Here is a 20,851-nt window from a genome sequence, read left to right on the forward strand (position 1 = left end):
TTCACTGAGCAGTGTTAGGCACATATGCCACATTCTTACATTAAACTGAACTTTTTCATTTTTGGTACTTAGCACGCAATCTACATTTATTGAATTTATCCTTTTATTATATTTAGTTATATACAGTAAAGCTTATTGTTAACGATCTCTATCTCCACACTTATTTTAAAAATGATTTTCTCTCCTATTTTTTATTTATTGTTTAGTAACTGTTTTCTATTACTATTTCCAGAATTGACGGAGCCTGGTCATGCAGTGCTAAGAGTGAATGCCTCAGACAATGACATCGGTGAGAATGCAATGATTCGTTACGGACTTGTGAGCTCGGTGGAAGGATTCTATGTGGACGAAATCACAGGGACTGTTTACACCAATTCCAGCATTCAGTACAACGCTCGTCAGCCGGGGATCCAGTTGATTGTCGCTGCTAGAGATGGAGGTCATCCATCGCTGATGGCCATGGCAGCTGTTCGTATACAGGTCACCGATGTCAACAATAATTCTCCAAGGTTCAGCCAGGAGGAATATCGGTAAGTGAACGAAGTTAAGGGTTTATGGTAGATAATAAATACTGTATAACTGATTCATCTATTTCTGGCACATTAAAGTTTCTGAGAGTGATATAGTTATTAACCCCTTGCGTTACAGGAGTCATTTTCCTATGTGCGCGCTGTAATACCGGTTTCATTTACTGTTAAAATATTATCTATACCGTTATATAGGTCATAGTTATTGTGCGCACGTGAGGAGAGCATTCACATTACTGATAAAAACAATTATTTGCATTATGGAACATTGGACTAAAAAAGGGAAATTCTGATGTTCTGAAGAGATTTTATACTGCTTCAGGTTGACAACACTGACCGGAGATCAAAGACATTTTTTTTTTCCCTTTTCCGATCTCGAAGTTGCTAATTGTTCATCGTCAAAACAAACACATGTGTGTCGTAGTTGAATGCTCTCTTAGGCCTGCTATTTACCGAGTCAAAGCTTTTTTCCTCTCTTTCAGTAAGGTGCTGACACCTAACGAGAAATAGTACAACTAACTTATGACTTTCATTCACTAAAAAATTTCATCATCTCCAGGATTAATACGATCCTTAATAAGGGATACGTTTCCATGACATTCACATGGATGTCATTGGTGCACAAGGGGCTAGAATTTAAAGCGAAGCATAACGGGTGTAATATGAGTTTGTAATATCCTATAAAATAAAATATGGTTTTAGAGGAGAAAGTGGAAATATTAATTTTCTGATTAACAGACTTAAAATTGTAGTATTGTGGACATTGACGAAATTAATATTAATGATTCTCATCTGATCTGACCTCAAGGTATTTTCATCAGTTTTGAGGTCAGAGTTAAGCCATTGAGACCACATGGACCGTATCACAACTTCTGGTGCGCGTGGACAATTCGGTGAATATATTAACCTCAACCTATGACGGTTGAGTCAAATATTGTATGAGAAAAAAATGTGAATGATTATTTCTCATATAATATCTAATCTACCGTTTATAGTTATTGATGAATATTAACACCTGGTTCTTCCAAGTACAACAAGAGTCAGGCCCGCAACCAGAGGGGGCTAGGGGGCTCTCCCCCCTAAACTTTTCACGGCCCCTTCAGACTTTAACACAAAATGCTATTAATAATACAAAAAAAAACACACACACACAATTTAGCTATTTGTAAGAGAATTTTTAATGACTTGGCCCCCCAAACCTCTGTGGCTGGTTGCGGGCCTGACAAGAGTTGTAGCATAGTCCATGTACTCTGAATGTCTGAGCACCATCTTCAGGAATGAGAGCATATAATTAGCCAGGGAGTGGACTGGGCACCGGTGATAGTTGGCGCGATAAACCGGAAACCTGGTTTCCATTCTCAGTCCAGTTGATGTTTTTTTATTCTTTACGTGGTGTAGACAATTTAACTCTTGAGTAGAGACTTCTATCGGAAGACAAATTTTTCACGGTTACTGAAAAGGATGTATGAACATAGGCGTAAATAGCATCCCCGCAACCCCCGCGGCGCGGGGAGGCGCACGAGCTCAAGGGGGCGCAAAATATATAGAAAATAGGGTACAAAACATAGAAAGTAAGGGCGGATAACTAAGGGTTGCGGTAAGCGCTCAAGCTTCAAGTTACGCCACTATGTATGAATCATATAAAACGTAAGCTCCTGAATTCGTGGAATTCTAAAGCCACGTGAGAATTCTCACCTTATTTATCTTCTGACTGAGAAAGAACGTGCCGTATTACTTCAGATAAATATTGGTTTCAACCAAAAAATTAAGATGACAGTCCAACAGTGAACAGTTTGAACAAATGTCATATGTGTGTATACATACACGGTCTTACTAAAATGTGTTATAATATTTTGAGAACAGATTCCTTACATCAAAATAAGAAACAAAGTTCATAATGGACCTGTGTTCAAAAGTGGATAGTTTCGGAGTTTATAGGGTGCCGAAAACGTGAAACAAGTGAACTTTAAAAGTTCATAGAACCACTACTGAGGAACTTATCGTAGTTGGATCAAAACGTCACTGAGGAACTGATATATGAATTATCCAAATATCCATGTTTAAGAATGCTCTAGTACTCGCACACCAATTTTTAGAGAGCTAGGTGGAGAGTGATCAAGTACTCCCAAACAGTCTGTGTGAAAATGAGTGTTCAAGTATCGGAGGTTCTAAAAGATGGATATTTGGATAGTTCGTATACTAGATCCTCAGTGATGTCTTGACCCGACTACTATCGGTCCTATAGTAGTGGAACTATGGACCTTTAAAGTTCATTTTTACACGTTTTTTGCACCCTATAATTACGGAACTATGCACTCCCGACCACATGTCCATTTGAACTTTTTTTCTTATTTTTATGTGAGAAATCGATACCCAAAATATTGTGAGAAAATTTTGTAACACCCTGTATATATATCTATATTTGGTCAAACACTGTAAATAATACACTTCTAATATATTAACAGTAATTTTGTATTTTAATCAAAATTTTTATTTTGTATTGCATCTTATAAAATGAGGATTCTGGATTGCTGTGTGTATATCAAGGTATGTTTCATGTTTGTTAACGCGAGATTAGAAATATATTTGTACTTTTTATAAATAATTTTTCCGAAGTGTTACATATTTAGTTCTTTTATTTGTTGCACTTTTCGCTTTTTGGTCATAGTTTTAAGGTTTTATTTTCAAGATTTTTAGAAGTTTCGCGTAGTTTTTCACGTTTTTTTTTTTTTCAAAATAAAATAATGAAAGGTTCAAGGAATAATTCATGTAGTTTCGCTGGTTAATTGTCCATGTTCTTATAACAGTAGACAATTTTGGCAAGCTGTTGTTAATAGTTAACCAGTATAGTTTGGGTAAACTGTTGTTTAGCGTTAAGGAGTCTATCACCGAAAAATTATGTAATATCGTAATTGCTTTCTTACGATGTTCTCCTTAGCAAATATGATACATCTCCAAAACACTAACTATTTAACGAAGTAGTGTGTAATAAATATGAGTGAATTACGAGAAAAAGAAATATTTTAATAAAAAGAAGTACGGAATAATGCAGAAAATTCTTAATACCCCTTCTCAAAGTCTTTCCTAGCACGGTATACATAATGCTTTATATCAGTGTTTCTCAAAGTGTGGGTCGTGGGACATTTTTTGGTGGGTCGCGACAAGATTTTCCTTTTAATTATGAAAATTTTATTTTGATACAGAAACATGTCAAGTACTATTTAGAAAATAAAAATTTGAAGCGTTTATTAATGAGGTGAAGAGTAAGTGGTTACTCAGAGTCCGATCCTGTTGTACAGTTAGTAGAGATGTTGGGTTAGGATTTAAAGAGAGTCGGTGAGTCAAAATCTGTTACGGGATAAGGCATTGCGTCGGGAGTAGTGTTTCCTGTGTACCTGTCTATAGAAACATTTAACCCTCTTTGCGCACACAATTTCATATGATACAGTTATCGAGAAAGAATGTCAATATGTATTTGAATAAAAGTAGGTGGGTCACAAAATCCTTTTTACTATTCAATGTGGGTCGCAGTAACAACAAGTTTGAGAACCACTGCTTTATATGATTACCCTGGCGTATATTTGCAGTGTTTTTGGATTAAAAGGTCCACTACATTTCAGTCAAAAATTTTCTTCTAGGCAATATATTTGGAGAACTACATATAGTGTAGCTAAACCCAAAGTATCAGTTAACTCAGTATGATGTGCTTATTCTCTAGAAAGTACAAAAACTCGATTTAGAGGCCGTTCAAAAATTTTGTAACCCCTGATCCAAAAACTAATTATTGGCCAAGATTGCAATCTTTTGATTCTTTTTTTTCTTTTCTAAAATTCTTGTTCCTTAAACCTACTAAGCGAATGCTAATATAATTCAGGGTGTCTATCGGTCACGAAAGTCACGAAAAAGTCACGAAATCAGAAAACGGTCATGAAAGTCAAGAAAAAGTCGCGAAAATTGGTTTTTGGGACACGATTTTTTTTTTAATCTGTACAAATATAAGAACATACTGGGAAATGTTGTTCAATGAAACATCAAAATTCATCAACAAATATATCTGTGGTCGGCTTTAGACGCTACTAAATCATAAGCAAAGCATGCTTCTATCGTATGTATGAAAATTCAGCCTAATTCGCATCCAAATTTGCTCTTGAGAATGTTGCGAAATTTTATAGTCTGATAAAGAAATGGTCACGAAAAACTCACAAAATTTCATTTTGGAATTCTAGTAGACACCCTGTAATTGTTTTGACTATAAACCTAGAAAACTTCCTTCCCTTCATTTATGATTTTTCAGTGTCAAATAAGATTAGTAACTGAAACTTGGTTCATGGACAAATGAACTACCTTATTTTTGTATCATTTAAGATGTATTCAAAATTGATACTACAGCTGTAAAGTTGTTAACAAAAAGAATATGTAAGGAGGGGCTATATGTACTCTTTTTTGCTGATTGTATTTCAATATTGTGCTTTTCAATTATTTCTATTGTAATTGCTAGATAGATATAATGATTAAAATACATGATGTATGCTCTTCAACATGAAATTGATAGTTATTTTTGTGACGTTGCAGAGTCCACATACGGGAAGATGCTCCAAGAGGTACAACTGTTCTCCGAGTATCTGCTACGGATGTTGATGAATCCAGGGAAAACAGAAACATCGACTTCTCTATAGTGAATGGCAACGAGCAATCCGTGTTCCATGTTATCAGGTACGTTTCCAATAAAAATTACATTTTACCATTGTATGTGGACTGAAAATGAAATCCGTGCTAGGTGCCAAAAATTGAAAAGTTCGGCTTAATGTAAAAATGTGGCCTATGTACACTCATGTCCAAAATTAATGTCGCATGTCTATAAATATGTTGTTGTAAGAATATAATTTGATAACGAATTCGCCCGGTATTTCTTGTAATGTTAGTATGTGTATAATCGGCAAAGACATATATGTAGCAAATTTCATGTCAAAAGAGCCATAAATAAGAACTATAAAACTTTCTTGTCCATTTAGCAATATTTTGTTTTACTCATTCAAATTTTCGTATTTATAATTCTTTTCCTATAAAATTTACCACAAATATACATTCCCCGATTATACACACAGAATCAGTATTAAAAGTATCCTGCAAAATCATTATAAAATTATATTCCTACAAGAAGACAGTTATAGATAGGCGACAATTATTTTAGACATGAGTGTACCTAACACTGCTTAGTTAAAAACGGGCTATCTAGTATTTACTGCGGAAGTAGTTCAAATAATCGCCAAAAGAATGCGCGTGAGCCTATGTGGCATCAGTTCTGAAGTAAAATCTGGGTCTTTTACTTCAACATTTTCATTTTGACACTTAGCACTGACTTTATAGTCCGTCTACATATGTGTAAAGAATAGGCAAATAATGAGCGTAAAGTTAGTGAAGCTAGAATCTAACCTTTAATGAGATTGAGTAAATTTTGAAAAATGTAATACAGCATTCAAACTAAATTTCACGTTATTTTATATTTCTTGAAGTAACTGTAAAGCAAAGACAATGTTAAATTTGGAGACTATAGGGCCCTAGATGTTATAAAATAGTGTGAAATGAATTGGTATTAATTTTGGACATATTACTTTCGGCTAAAATACGATACAAAAATTTTTTGAAGTCATAACTTGATCATGACTTATATTTTAGCTATAAATAACATCTGCAATCCCTATAACATGGTTATTACATATTATTTTAGGTGAAAGTAACACACTCGAGCACTATACGTGATCATGACATTTTTTTTAAAGCTGAAAACAGTATAGTGTCCAAACACTATAACTTAATATTGTTTTTACCTGATGATAATATATCTAAGAGCTGTATTATTATTATTATTATTATTATTATTATTATTATTATTATTATTATTTGATAATGAATCTCTTTCTTATCATTCATTAATTACATTCCTCTTCTCCCTCGTTTACCTTCTGCTATTTATTGTATGAAATTCCTAATGAAACGTTTTTCAATTGTTGTCTTAACCATTTTTTTAACTATTCTTTTTCTTTACTCACTTTCCTATCACTTCCTCATTAGTTTTTTTTTTCACCCAGCACTTTTCTAAATTCTTCTTCATATCCAAATTTAGAATGTTTTCAATTGTTTTTCATCTTCCTTTCGTAATACTTAGATTTCACCGCTAATATTGTACATGAATCAGTTGATGAGTAATCATTATAATTGTTGTGTGGGTAGCGGTAGCTCTGTGGTAGATCACTCAGCTGTGGTGCGTGGGGTCCGTGGTTCAATTACAGCTCGTGCCAAGTGGGTTTGGTGGTGAACAAACACCGTGTGCATCGTTTTCGTCTACTTTCTCTATTTCACAAGTTTTCATTAATTGTCTTCATCACCACTTTCTTTATCTTCTTCTTATACGCTTTTTTTTACTATTCTTTTTCTTTGGTTTAATTCCCGTTTAAATTTCAGATCTTTACATATAATATTACGGAAAAATCTTAAATTTGTTACGTGCACTACTCTGTTCCCATCAATATCTATAATTAACTATCTCCCTTCGTTTCAATCATCATTGCTTTTAGTTTTTTCTATTTTTATCCTATATTTTTCACAACTTTTCCTCAAATTTTTAAACTTTCTGTTTGGTTTCGTTTTAAATTTTGATCTAACAGACATAATTTTCTTTCATTTTGCGTTGTACTTTAAATTGTATACCAAATTTTAGTTAGAACCTACAAAATATTACAATTCAGACAGTCAGTATTTTCAGTAATTCCTTTGTCAATTTTTATATGTATGTTTTATATTTTGCAATATTTTCATAAATAGGAAAACGTACTACAGTTTCAACATAAGCCTTAACTGTATCTGTAGCTAAATGTAAATTCAACATAATGTGTTGTGTTGCGTTATATTTTCTTAAAATTCAACATAATGTATTACGTTATATTTTCTTAATATGAAAGACAAATTCTCCAGTTGAGAGGAAAATATCAAATAAATTTGTATAGATTGAATAGTGCGTTCATTTCAAAACTGTCTCCGGAGTCATTCTCAGTTTTATTAGAATATATGTTATTTGTTTCATTGTTGTGCCACTCCTGTACGCATATTTGTATCAGATAGATGTGAGGGCGTGCGGAAGGGAAGAAGGGATGGGGATGTATCTTTGTCTCACATATCTGTACCCTGAGATCGGTTTTAAATTGAACCCACTGTATAAAGTTAGGTTGTGTATATCAACAAATGTCTTATCATTCGTTTTTCTTATGTTTTCAGCCCAAGCGGAGAACTGATCTTGGTGAAGACCGTTGACCGTGAGAAAGTAGACATGTACACGCTGAAAGTGCTTGCAAGGGACAGAGGATCTCCAGCACACAATGCAACGGCTACAGTAGTCGTTCAAATTGATGACGTCAATGATAATGCACCTCAGTTTAGTCAACCACATTATGAAGCTCGAGTCAGCGAAGGAGCTAAAGTTGGCTACACCGTTCTCAGGGTTTCTGCTACGGACAGTGACTTGAACCGCAACGCGGAAGTGATCTTCGATATAACTTCTGGCAACGACAATGACTTCTTTGAAATGGATCCTATGTCTGGAATTGTGGTTCTGAAGAAGCCTCTGGATTACGATAGAATTCCTAGCTACCGCTTCATAGTTCGTGCCACGGACAACGCAGTGGACAACCCTCTATCCTCAATAGCTACAGTCCATATTCGTGTGGAAGATGAAAATGACAATGCCCCAAGATTCCCTGTGCCCTTGTATCTCGAATTCGTCGGAGAGAACGAGCCAATTGGAACTACAGTGTTTACAGCCAGAGCAAATGATCTGGATAAAGGAATTTATGGAAATCTGAACTACACAATCACCGAAGGAGATGGTAAAGGCAAATTTAGAGTTGATTCCACTTCAGGAGTTGTTACCACGAATGTAATATTTGACTACGAAGTAAAGAATCGATATACTTTTGTCCTCAAGGCCAATGACATTGGAGGACAGTATAGCACCGTCCAGGTCCAGGTTGATATCGAAAGCAAAGATGAATATCATCCAGAATTTACGGAGAGGACTTACCATTTCATAACGCCATTTGGTGTCCAACCAGGATATATTGTTGGTCATGTGAGAGCGATAGACAAGGATAAAGGCCCTGATGGCCGAGTCATATACCAGTTAACCAACCAGCATCCTTACTTCAAGATTAATAGAACGACCGGTGCCATCATCGTGAAGAAGAAATTCGATGATGGCTTTTCAAGAAACATCAATCGAAAATCCGAAGCCAGAGATGTGAGTCTTGTTGTAACAGCAAGCTCTGGACGTCAGGGGTCACTGACTAACATTGCCGTAGTGGAAATCGCTATGGATGGATTAGAACAAGGAACAAACCTCGCTACAGCTGATTCTACTCCTTCCGGAGGACTCGCAGACTGGGCTCTTGGACTTCTTATCGCATTGATTCTCATAGTTCTTGGATTTGGTGCTACATTTCTTTTTCTTCATCTACGCAACAAGAGACAAGGCAAACCGTCCATCGCTGAACCGTTTGATGCTTCCTCTTTCGACACAATTGATATCCGTGCTCCGACGTCGAACGCGGCAGCTGCTGCGGCCATGGCTCAGTTTCCGCCGAAGTACGACGAGATCCCGCCATACGATCATCCAGATCGACGCCACCGACATGGAAACACCACCTCCGAGATGTCGGAGCAGAGCCAGTCTGCTTCCAGTGGACGTGGTTCTGCAGAAGATGGGGAGGACGTCGAGGACGAAGAAATCCGTATGATCAACGAAGGTCCGCTCATGCAGCAGCAGAAACTGCGAGAAAGGCTTGGGATGCCAGATTCTGGTATTCAGGGTGACGAAGATAATATTTCCGATGTGTCAGTGCATAATACGCAAGAGTATTTAGCAAGGCTAGGTATTGACACTACACGCTCAGAATCCAATAAGGGTTCACATCAAGACTTGGGACATAGCATGGATAGCATGCATATGTTCGACGACGAGGGAGGGGGAGAGGGAGATGGTATGGACATCTCGAATTTAATATACGCTAAACTCAACGACGTAGGTAGTGAGGAAGGTGATCCTATTATTGATGGAACTCGGGCCTTCGGTTTTGGTGATGAAGGTCAACCGTCGATGACGGGATCCCTTAGTTCTATAGTGCATAGTGAAGAAGAGTTGACGGGCAGTTATAATTGGGACTATCTTCTGGATTGGGGTCCACAATATCAGCCATTAGCGCATGTGTTTTCGGAAATTGCGAGGCTGAAGGACGATACGGCTCCAAACGCTTTCAATAAGAACGTTCCAAAGAAAACTCTGAATCCACAGGTAAAGACTGTGCCCCCACCTCTCCTCACGAGTGTAGCCCCCCGATCTATCGCCCCAGTGGCTCTGACCACAGTTCGCACTAGTCACCAAATGCCCTCTTTGCCTTCGCTTCCTCGTTCGCCAATCAGTCACGAAGGCAGTTTTACGTCTCCTGCCATGTCACCGAGTTTCTCTCCTTCGTTGTCGCCATTGGCCACGAGGTCTCCGTCCATATCGCCATTGGTGACCCCTGGAGGTGTTGTAGGAACTAATGGTGTCTCTGTGTTACCCCAAGGGTCATCAGCGTCATCAACAAACTCTTCGTCGCATCACGGAAGGTCACAACGAGCACCGGGACTAGTGCCGGGTACTTCGTCTGGTTCCGAGACGGAACTCCGGATTTGAAGGGAGTCAGTGAACCAACCAGATTAATTAGTGATCATATGTGACACGAGTGTGGTAGTGACTCAGTGCCGTTTCGTTACATAAGTGTCTTGTATTTATTCAAGCATCGTGCAATGATAGTATATGAAATATTAAAAAAAAATACCTTAATTGTTGTGATAGTGATGTTATGGAATTCGATATATCAGAGATTGCGAAAATTTATATTGGTGTTCAGTTCCATAACGCAGTGTGAAATCATTCGTTATGTTATATATATATATTTTTCCTACTCCGTGAAGCGAAGAAAAAATGCCAAATTCCTGGAGAAGTTGTGATCATATTGTGTGTGTTGTTTCGTATGGTGTGTGTGTATATATATAAATAAGTATATATATATAAATATAAATTTTATATTGGGTCAACCAAATAATGTAAATATGTAATAAGAAATCAAAAAAAGTTCGAAGATATTTGGTGATTCTCTTATGGTGCCTAAAGTCCCAACAGGTGTAACGAAAATAAATAAATCTAATGTTCTGTTGTTTTGTTATAAGAAAAGATGCCATTACTACAGAGTTGCATTATTTTTAACTTGTTTCTTCTGGATTTGAGGTTAAAAAGAAAGATTGCTGTTTCGATCGGTAGAAAAAAATAAAAATATATAGATCATGATTGAGATTTTGAAAAACGAAATCACAAAACAAGACATTTATTACAGTTCAAACGTTGCTCAATATTATACCTTCTCGAAGGTGCCAGAATTAATAAAACATTTCATACATATATATTTTTCATCGTGTTTCATTCATCAAGAACTTTCAAGAAAAAATGTGGAAGAAATATATTCTTCTTGCCATTACATTATAAAGCAAAGTATCGTTGCAATATTTTATACGATTATTGTACATAACAGAAATGGTGCATTAATTAAAGATATAAACCATTCCGTAAGTGCCTTATGAAATATGTGCCTTTAAAAAGAACAGTACTTAGATCTATCGAAATAATTTTATGTGATGCTACTTGACTGTTAGAAAAGTACTTAAAAACACATGTTGTCAATTTACACAAATTATTGCATTGTTAATTTTGAAGCTTATTTTAAAATCGATTGTATACGAAATTTGTGATCAATTTATGTAAAGAAAATTAGAAGATTAATTGTATACTATTATATATTAAAGAATATACTTAAAGTACTTAGTGCATATACAAATGTATACTTTTTTCCGCCATGTTGTGTCATAAAAGATGACCATTTGATCTCATTCGTTTTCTGAATGGAATGTTACATTTTAGTGACAAAATATAACAACAAACGTTCACTAAGATTTGTTTTATACAGAAGTAATGATAGTTGTTGTGTTTTCATTCGGATTTCGTACTTTACATTTTTCGGACAGTAAACTGTGACCATTTTCGTGACATATACAGAGAGTTTCGAAACAACACCGACAACGTTTGGAGGTGATTGCTAACACCAAGATAAGACAAATAGTATAGACCAACCTGGATGCACAAATGTTTTCTCTAGGAGTGATAGACTGCTGAAAACATGAGAAAAATGAACTTTAAAGGTCCATACCTCCAAAACTATTGGATCTACCGTAGTCGGGTCAAGACTTCAGTTAGGAACTAATATGTGCGCTATTTAGAAATCCATGTTTCAGAATCCTAAGGTATTCACGCAACAATTTTTATAGAGGGAGTTTGCCTACGGGCATATAATGTGAAGTACTCACCAACTACTTCTATAAAAATTGTTGCGAAAGTTCTTTAGGATTCTAAAACTTGGATATTTTGATAGGGCATAGTTCCTAAGTGACCCGACTACGGTTGGTCCCATAGTTTTGGGGCTATGGACCTTTAAAGTTCATTTTTTATGTTTTCGGCAGCCTATAACTCCGAAAGGACACACTTGTGCACCCAGGTTGGTCTATATTTTTTGTCTTATCTTGGTGTCAGGAATCACCTCCCAAACGTTGTCGGTGTTGTTTTGAAACACCCTGTATATATCAATATGTTTGAGGTATTGAAGCGACTGAGATTTCGCAACACATGACAAAGAATATTAAGCATTAATTCTATTATAATGAAGTAACATATATATTTGTGAAATAAACCGTTTTTACTTTTTTATGCTCTGTAAATACGTTTCTCTTGCCTTTAGTCAAAATTCAATTTTGGGTATGATAAATTTACTAACTTTATTATTTTTTCATAGTTTACAAGCGAGAAAGTTAATTGGGTGCGTTGCTTGTTCTGTTTGTATTTCAAGAACTGCACTTTAGTGTAATAATAATGAAGAATTATCACTATACTTTCCACCATTTTTTCTTAATTTTATGAATAACTATCTAACGACAAACAATATGCATTTTGAAAAGTAAGCCAGTTAATAACTTTTGTTTCAAGAGCTTTCATATAATACAGAAATTTAAGTGGCAGACAAGTTATTACGTCATAAATTGGGCACCTAGATATCTGACCTATGTCATGAATGAAAAAAAAAAAAAAAAAAAAAAGCTGAGAAACTTCCAATTAAAATGGAAACTGAAAATGTGTTTCAACGTTTTTCGAAAATTCCGCTCTTAAAAGGGCGAAAGAAGGATAATCTCTATAATAATCATTTTTTTTTTAACTGAGAAAACGCCCGATGTGGGGATTTGTTTAAGTTAAGAAGTGTAAAATTCGGTGTATAAAGTACCTATAAAAATAATTGAAAATGTTTTCTAGCGTTTTCGAAAATTCCTCATCTAAAGGGTGAAAGAAGGTAATCTCTGTTATATTCAAATTTTTTGATTCTTTATTCAAAAAATACCCAATGTAAGGATTTGCTTTAAGATAAAGGAGTGAAATTCGGTATATAAACTATTCATTAGCAATGGCCGAACTCATCTTACAGCTTCTGGAATATTCTACTTCTAAAAAGGGGGAATGGGAGGAAAATTCTACAATATTCAAATTATATTCATTAAATCTTCTTTCTGTACGAGAAACAGGCGTGTCTGCTACCTGTATTAAATGTTCGTTATTTTTTTTTTATTTTCACGTTATTCAGAAAAATTTAGAGAAGTGGTGGAAAGTGTAGTGAAGATCCCAAAAGAAGTTGATAAAATAGTCAACCAATATTTATTATTTTTTTGATCATGACATGATACTTATTTGACCTTGTTTTCACGCCATAGCTTATAATTTTCTTTCTATAGCGGCAAACAAAAGTCAACTTTCGTTTATACAATGTTTTTTGTCAATAACTTCTTAAGAGTTGACCGATCAGGGTTCATTTTCTTTTTTCTTTCCCCTTAAAGGAAATTCTATTCTCTTCTGAGTCACTTAGAACGTACTGAAACCGTTTTTTTTTTTTTTTTTTAATTTCTTCGAAAAGATGATTTGTAAGACAGAATTGTACCATTTTCGTCAAAAAAACTAGCATATTTTATATATACACACAGTAGTTTGTATATAAAAAATATTTTTCTTTTCTCTATGAAGTTTGTATGAATTTTGCATGATCCACTTTGTAATATTACTTTTCGTAGGTTGTATCAAAAATGCAGATGACTCTTTCTTTTTTTTTCATAAACACCATCCGTAATTTTCCAAAAAAGGTTATTTTGTTGAAAGAACAGTATTTAGAGTTATAATATTGTCTGTAAAATGTATGTCCGAAAGTCATTCTTGAAAAAGTAGAGATTTCGATGAAGGTGTGGCATTAAAATTAATTGATTTTGTGTATTTGCAGAGATAATTGGTTCTTTCAGTACATGCTGAAAACTTATAACAATACAAGTTCAGATAATTAAATGTTTTAAGTTTCAGGTTAATTATTATTGCAGTAATTTTAAATAACGATAATTTTTTTCTGTGATAATTGACTCTCAATTTTTGTTAATTTTTTGCTTGATATTTGCACATGAAAGACCCAATTATTAAGTATTGAATATAAGTAAGTTCTTTAGAAGAATTTATAGTTTCCTTATCTGTGTCAGTCTGCAAACACGTTTTACTCTATTTAAATTTTCTTCAAGACTTGGATGTATCAGTCAAATTGCTAAGCAATGGGCTAGTTTTCTAATGCCCGTCAAGAAGAACAAAATAATTTTTAAATGTACTTACAAAGTTTATTGTTACAAAGTATGAACAAATTGTAAAACAAAGGATCAATTTTATTATTGTTCATGTATGAATTTCATAGTGACATTTTTTAAAATAAATTTTTTGTACTCCTAAGATACGAAGTGTGTGCGTTGAAGATTTATATATATATTCATAAGGCACTGATCGATTATATACATCAGTTATCACTGGTTCATCATTTTTATACTATTTTTTTGTTTGTTAAAAATCATTGTTATGTACAAATTGCATTAAAAAGTACATTGAAATATTTGTAAATAATCGCGAGTAAATATTGCTATTAAAATGTATTTTCTATGAAGTACTGTTTTGTAAAAAGTTTTTGTAATGAATTTTTTCTACAAATTGTAGAAGTAGAAAAAATAAAAAGTTATTTTATACACAATAACCATTTGTGTGTATCGTTTACACTAACTTACAAGTGGTGTGCATTCAACCCAAGGAAGTCAAATTCCGTTTTTTCCTGCTACAGTGTAAATGAAATGTAAGGAGATGCATCAAAATAGGATATGTAGTGGCTGATGCTTCACTTCAGTATTTCTCTTTTTTTTTTTTTTCGATAATGAGGCACTGTTATAGAGGTGTTTGGTATAAGATGATCTAGCAATCTGGCGTTCAGTGTAGAAAATACGTGTTTAAAACAAGCACGTGAATCGCGCTTCAGCTCGCTACCCTCCAGTTGGTTCAGTTGAATTCAAAGTTGCCAGGTCTAATGATTTATCGTAGATCTGCAGATTTTTCATAGCTATTCTCAAACCAAAATTTATTGTATAATCTATGGATTCGTTTATTGACAAATACATCGTTCTATACAAATGTTGAATTTTCAATCGGCTCTTTGCAGCAATATCATAATTTAGTAACTACTACATCTAACAGAGAATTATGCAACTTATAAATCCAAAGATATAATTATACATCTGTATTTGTAAAGCTTGTATGGATAATATATGTTTATTAAGTGTATTTAAAAATTCGATTGCTTCAGTTTGAGAATCATCACACGCCACCGAGAATAAGTCAACACTATTAGAAAGCACAATATTGGATGCAGTTTAAGGAAAAAAGGGAAGAGAAACTGGTTCGAACGTGATAGAAAGCAGCGTAACGAAAAATTAGGAGGGGGAAAGAGAGACTATAATTGATGGGCAGTATTAAAACTGTCAGTCGCTAGATGAAGACGAAGAGATTCGCCGACGAGCATAGTAGGTGCAAAACTTCTGAGTTTGTGGCATGGCAAGCTAAGTGCTAATAATGACAGAATATATGTACACTCACCTGCCAGAACATTATAATCATTTATGTAGTATATGGTATGTCCACCTTTGGCTCACAGAACAGCAGCAATGTGGTTGGAATGGAAGAAATGAGTCCTTGGTAGGTACTGGAAGCATGGCGCACCACATCTGAACATGCAAAGTCACTTAATTCCGCAGAGATGGGTTGACGATCTCGAATCTGACGTTCAGTGACTTACCTAGGATAGGTTCCAAGATGAATGAATGTACGTCATCAGCAATGACCTGCCGACAGCTAGGCACCATCATGATGGCTTCCTCACGCTCTAGCGGGCTCATGGGAGACAATGTATAGGTACCCCAAATCATAACGGAGCTACCATCGGCCTGTCGTAGTCGTGAAAATCAAGCAATATGGGAAAGCAAATTAATATGTATTAAGAATGTGAAACATACATAGTCTAGCAATGATTTGCATCAATTATATTTCAAAATGTCTGCCGTTAGCACGCACACATGCTTGGAGTTTGGTGCAGCACTCGTCTATTGTAAAATTCATCGTTTCCAGAGAAAATGTCACCACTGCAGCCAGTAATGAGCATTTCAAACTGTCAACTCTGGGGTGGCTCTTCTTGCAGGTAATACCCTCAAGAATTGCCCACAGTTTATAATCCAGAGGATTAAGATCAGGACTGCTAGAGGGCCAATCATAAATGATGTGAGTCAGGCACATTGTGCTCCAGCCACTCCTGGGTTGAATTCGCCTTGTAAGCAGGGTCAGAGTCTTGCTGAAAAGTTCATTTGGGCGCTCTGAAGGGGCTGGTGATCAAGTCCTTCATTGTATTTTCCAGTACAGTGCTTTAGTACACCTGAGCACCAGTTTTCATGACTTTCTCACAAAGAATAAAGACATGTGGTAACAACAGAGGATCATAATTAATGCAGGATGATGGCCTCTCTGGATCGTCAAAGTTTTTAAAGTGTGTTGAAAAATTTACTCGCTGTTTATTCAACTCTATGTAGCACATTCACTGCTACTCGGTTTTCATACTCACTCTTCTTTTTCTTCTTTCTATACGAATTAGTGTCTTCCTTTCTACAACAGCATTCACAATGAGTCATCATACATTCCACCGCAAGGTTCGTTTATTCTCCTCACAACGGACAGTGTTGCAACCTCAAGAAAGTTTGTCACACTATTTATGGACAGACTAGGTACAATACAACATTTATAACCTTGTATTGGCACTCATTATCTCATTAGGGTCCAGATTTTTTAAAAATCCATTTATGCACATGCGAATGCATATTTTAAAGGTTAGTGCATATTCGAAGGCTGCATTTGTGTACGTTTATTATTCTTAACATCCTGAGTAAGCTATTTCGTGTGTATTGGACATCTCCTTGAGAAGTACTTTTCCTATCCCTTTCTAGCATTAGAAAACAATTAGCGAGTTCTCTCGTGGCTATGCGGCTTTAACGTGGGAGACCAGGGTTCGATTCCCGGTGGGAGCTAATATGGTTCAGATTCCACGTTAATCAGTAGGTTCACGTCTTATATAGCCTCACTGCTGGAAGGGATGCTAAACTGAAATCAAATCAAATCAAAACAATTAGGCACTGTCTATCAAGATATTAATTTTATTCATGTATATTTTTTTAACATATATTGAGGCAGTTCTCAGGTGCTTGTGCAAAAAGTTTTAAGTCAGAAAGCTCCAGTACCCAGTCACTTTCAGTTAAATATCACTCGAAAGAGAAAAATATTCTCTACACGTATCCGTAGGGGCTTAAATCAAACTTGTACAAAGGTTATGAACTTTGTGTTCTGAAGCATTAAAAAAAAAAGTATTTTTTGATTTAATACCTTTGTACAAGCACCAGAAATTAAGCGTCTGGATATTCAGGGTGGATTTCTCTACGAGCTACTCGAAGTTGCTAATAAAACAAAAACTTTAAATTTTACCCCACGCAAAACTGGTAAAGAGGTGAAAGGAAAGTGAATAGGAAGCGAAGTTAAAATCTAGAATTACGAAAAATCGAATGGATCAACCATTACAACTATAGAATCAATAAATCTTTGCCAGATGATGAATGTTTCGAACTATCCGTGTCGCTGTATACTTCCGGTCCAAAAAAAAAAAAAAAAAAAAAAAAAGCTAGCGACTAAATAAAAAAAAATGACCGTAGATTCTTACATATTCTCCGTAGGTCTAGTTCATTTTCCCTACAGTTTTGTCACATAAGATAATTTACTGCATACATACCGTAATTTCGTTACCTGTGTGGTGTAGATCAAGTCATATTTACCATACAGGAAATTACGGTTAATTCGCAAATTTGATCCATGATCTATATTTTTGATAAAGAGCGATTAAAAAAAGGAAAAAAATCGAAGTAGTGGAATATTATAACTACAAATACACTGCAATGATTAACCATTTGTTTTACCGGATTTGTTAATTCGAGTGTCCCCAAAACATGCTCTTTTCCTGTTACCTTTCTTGGAGCTAAAACTAAGGAGCAACATATGGAAAATCCATCAAAATCAGCAGAGTTAAAGCAAGAATATTTGTGAACATTCTGCAGTTTTCAAGTAACATATGATTGATCCTAACAGGAAGTTGAGAGAAAACTGGTCTTTCTTTCCAAAAAGGTTGAAGATACCAAGATACAAAGTAGAATCACATTTAATGTATTATCAGTATTACAACCTTTATTACAAGGTAAATTTGCTTTATGTTAGAATATATAGTAGTACAAAAGTAAACCAAAATTTGAAAGTGAAGCACCGAAATGTTAATACATTTTACTGGACATAAGGCGAGTAATTTTTATTTATTTTTGATAAACAATAATTCTTCCAGCGAAACAGCTAAATATTTCGTAATTTATTTTTGGTTATATGATATTTTTGTAAGTAATATCAAGTAGTTACGAGAGTGATTCAAATGAAAACCTTAAAATTGCTGTAAATACAGAGTGGCCCAAAAGTAGATATACACTCACATCCCAGCATTGATCAAGTGTAACATTCTAGTTTATGGGTTTATTTGCTTCGGCTCTTCCGAGCTTAAAATGTAAGTAAAAACACATTAAGAACAAATAATAAAAAGAACTAAGTTTACGTGATGGATAACAATAAGAAATGATATAAAATGCAATGAGCTGATCAGTGCGGTACTGTATACCTACTTTTGGGCCACCCTGTATTTATAACAACTAAGAAAAGAGCATACCTGTCATTTTTCAACGTACTCTCCTTGATATTCAATGCAAGTACTCCAACGCTTCGGAAGTGTATGGATACCATGTTTGAAAAAGTCTTTTGGTCGTAACGGTAGCCACTCATGCACTGCGGTTTTCATCACTTCAGAAATGCTTGCCTCTCAACGCTTCTTTAAGCGGTCCAAACACATGAAAGTCACTAGGAGCGGGGTCTAGTTAATAAGGTGGGTGTGGGGAGACATTCAAATTTCAAATCCTGGATAGTCTCAACTGTCAAACGGACAGTATGTGGTCGAGAATTGTCATGCTGTAACAATGCACCTGAAGTCAGAAGTCCTCGTAGTTTACTCCGAACTGCAGGGCGAAGTTGGTTTGTGAGCAGATATGAATAACAAGTACTGGTTACTGTTGCCTCCTCGCCATGTAATCTTCCAAAATGACTCTCTTTACAGCCCAGAAGAGAGTGAGCATGACTCTTCCACATGATGGTTGAATGTGGAATATTTTGGATTTCGATGTTGACCTATAGCGCCATTTCTTGCTTGATCTTATTGTGTCTGGTTAATGGTAGTGAACCCAAGTTTAATCTGTAACGATTCTTCCCAGAAATGAATCATCTTCGACGTGGAAACGATTCAACAGTTCTTCAAAGGCATCGACGCAACGGTCTTTTAACTCAGCTGTCAAGTGACGTAACATCCATCTCGCAGCACGTTATGGACAATATTGTGCACAGAACCAACACTAATGTTCAAAATGGTGGCTATTTCCTTCAAAGTAATACGCCTCTCATCCTTTATAAGCTCTTCAACTAAAGTAATGTTTCCGTCCGTCACTGCGGTGAGACTGGCCCGGTGGTGGGGCATCCTCCACAGATCTTACGGCGTTTCTAAATCACTCGTACACTTACTGCAGGGACAAACACTAATCACCGTATTGTATTGTTATACTGCGATGAATGTCAATAGGTTGACACTCTGACTATTCAAAAAAAAAAAAAAGTGTCACAGATAGCTGCTCTAATGTGGTGTATGTTGCTAGTGGCGCGGCCATTTTCGTACTAATGCTGTTGCTGTCTCTTGTGCTGGAGGTTACTCTGGCATCTGTCGGTCATTGTATGAAACTCAAGGAACACTACTGCTAAACACTAATTCCATCATACAACTTTTCGGCATTTGATTTGAATCATCCTCGTTGTATTCTATGCAAACATACAAACAGACGTGAAGAACTTAAAATTTTGAATATATATAAGAAATATAGTGATTTGTTTGTTACTTCAATTTTAACAACTGTATAACCAAGAAACTATGTTAAACAGTTTTGCTTTTTACGAGAAAAAAATGATTTTCTTAAAATGAGAATAGTGCTGTTGTTTCATTATGTTAAAATAACTCTTACACATTTTAAATTGATAGTACCCGACAACAAAGAAAGACGCAATTCTTCTAAAAGCATTCTTCGTAGAAATTCTTTCAGTAGCTTATATTTATACTATATATTTACGTCATTACTTAATGAAGGTCCTACTAAGGGCTGTTAAAAACAACATAAGAAACTTTACGCCTTTTGTGAGTTGGAGTACTTCGCTACAGTAAAGCCGACAATTGCATTCATGGTTAACTTAAGAGCTACCTTCATTTGTTTAATTATCTCAAACCGGTATATTTACATCATATTTTCTTTATATTGTACAGTCAGCGACACAAGTTCTTTCCGTTTGATGAAATGATTTTCATAAATAACTTCAGAATGGAAGGACAATTTGAGTACAATTTTCAGTAAATTAAAAAGAATGGAATTTTCTGTACATTCCAGCCATACCACAGTTATTCCCAAAATAAACTTTACCGTACATCCCGTTGCATACCGTACATCTTAATGCAATACATTCGCATATGCAGTGGCGGCGATTGGACGTTAAAAGTGAAGGGGGGCAAGGCATGATCTGAATATTTGTATATCAATGTTAGCTTCCCTGGTTGTTTCTAACACTTTGTTTGACGAAAGGG

The 20,851-nt window shown here is 35.3% G+C and overlaps 1 protein-coding gene across 1 annotated transcript in view; it reads left to right on the top strand.

Annotated features, from left to right (window-relative positions):
- ds (dachsous cadherin-related 1) overlaps window positions 1-14,674 on the top strand; it is a 635,615-nt gene extending 620,941 nt beyond the window's left edge. The window contains exons 17-19 of the mRNA XM_081758114.1: window positions 233-530; window positions 5,100-5,240; window positions 7,800-14,674. Of these exons, the coding sequence (XP_081614240.1) occupies window positions 233-530; window positions 5,100-5,240; window positions 7,800-10,251 (2,891 nt within the window). The 3' untranslated portion in view covers window positions 10,252-14,674. The remainder of the gene's footprint in view (window positions 1-232; window positions 531-5,099; window positions 5,241-7,799) is intronic.
- The last annotated feature ends 6,177 nt before the right edge of the window (window positions 14,675-20,851 follow it).

Source organism: Thermobia domestica, chromosome 5, assembly GCF_964235325.1.
Source record: "Thermobia domestica chromosome 5, izTheDome1.hap1.1, whole genome shotgun sequence".
Taxonomy (NCBI): domain Eukaryota; kingdom Metazoa; phylum Arthropoda; class Insecta; order Zygentoma; family Lepismatidae; genus Thermobia; species Thermobia domestica.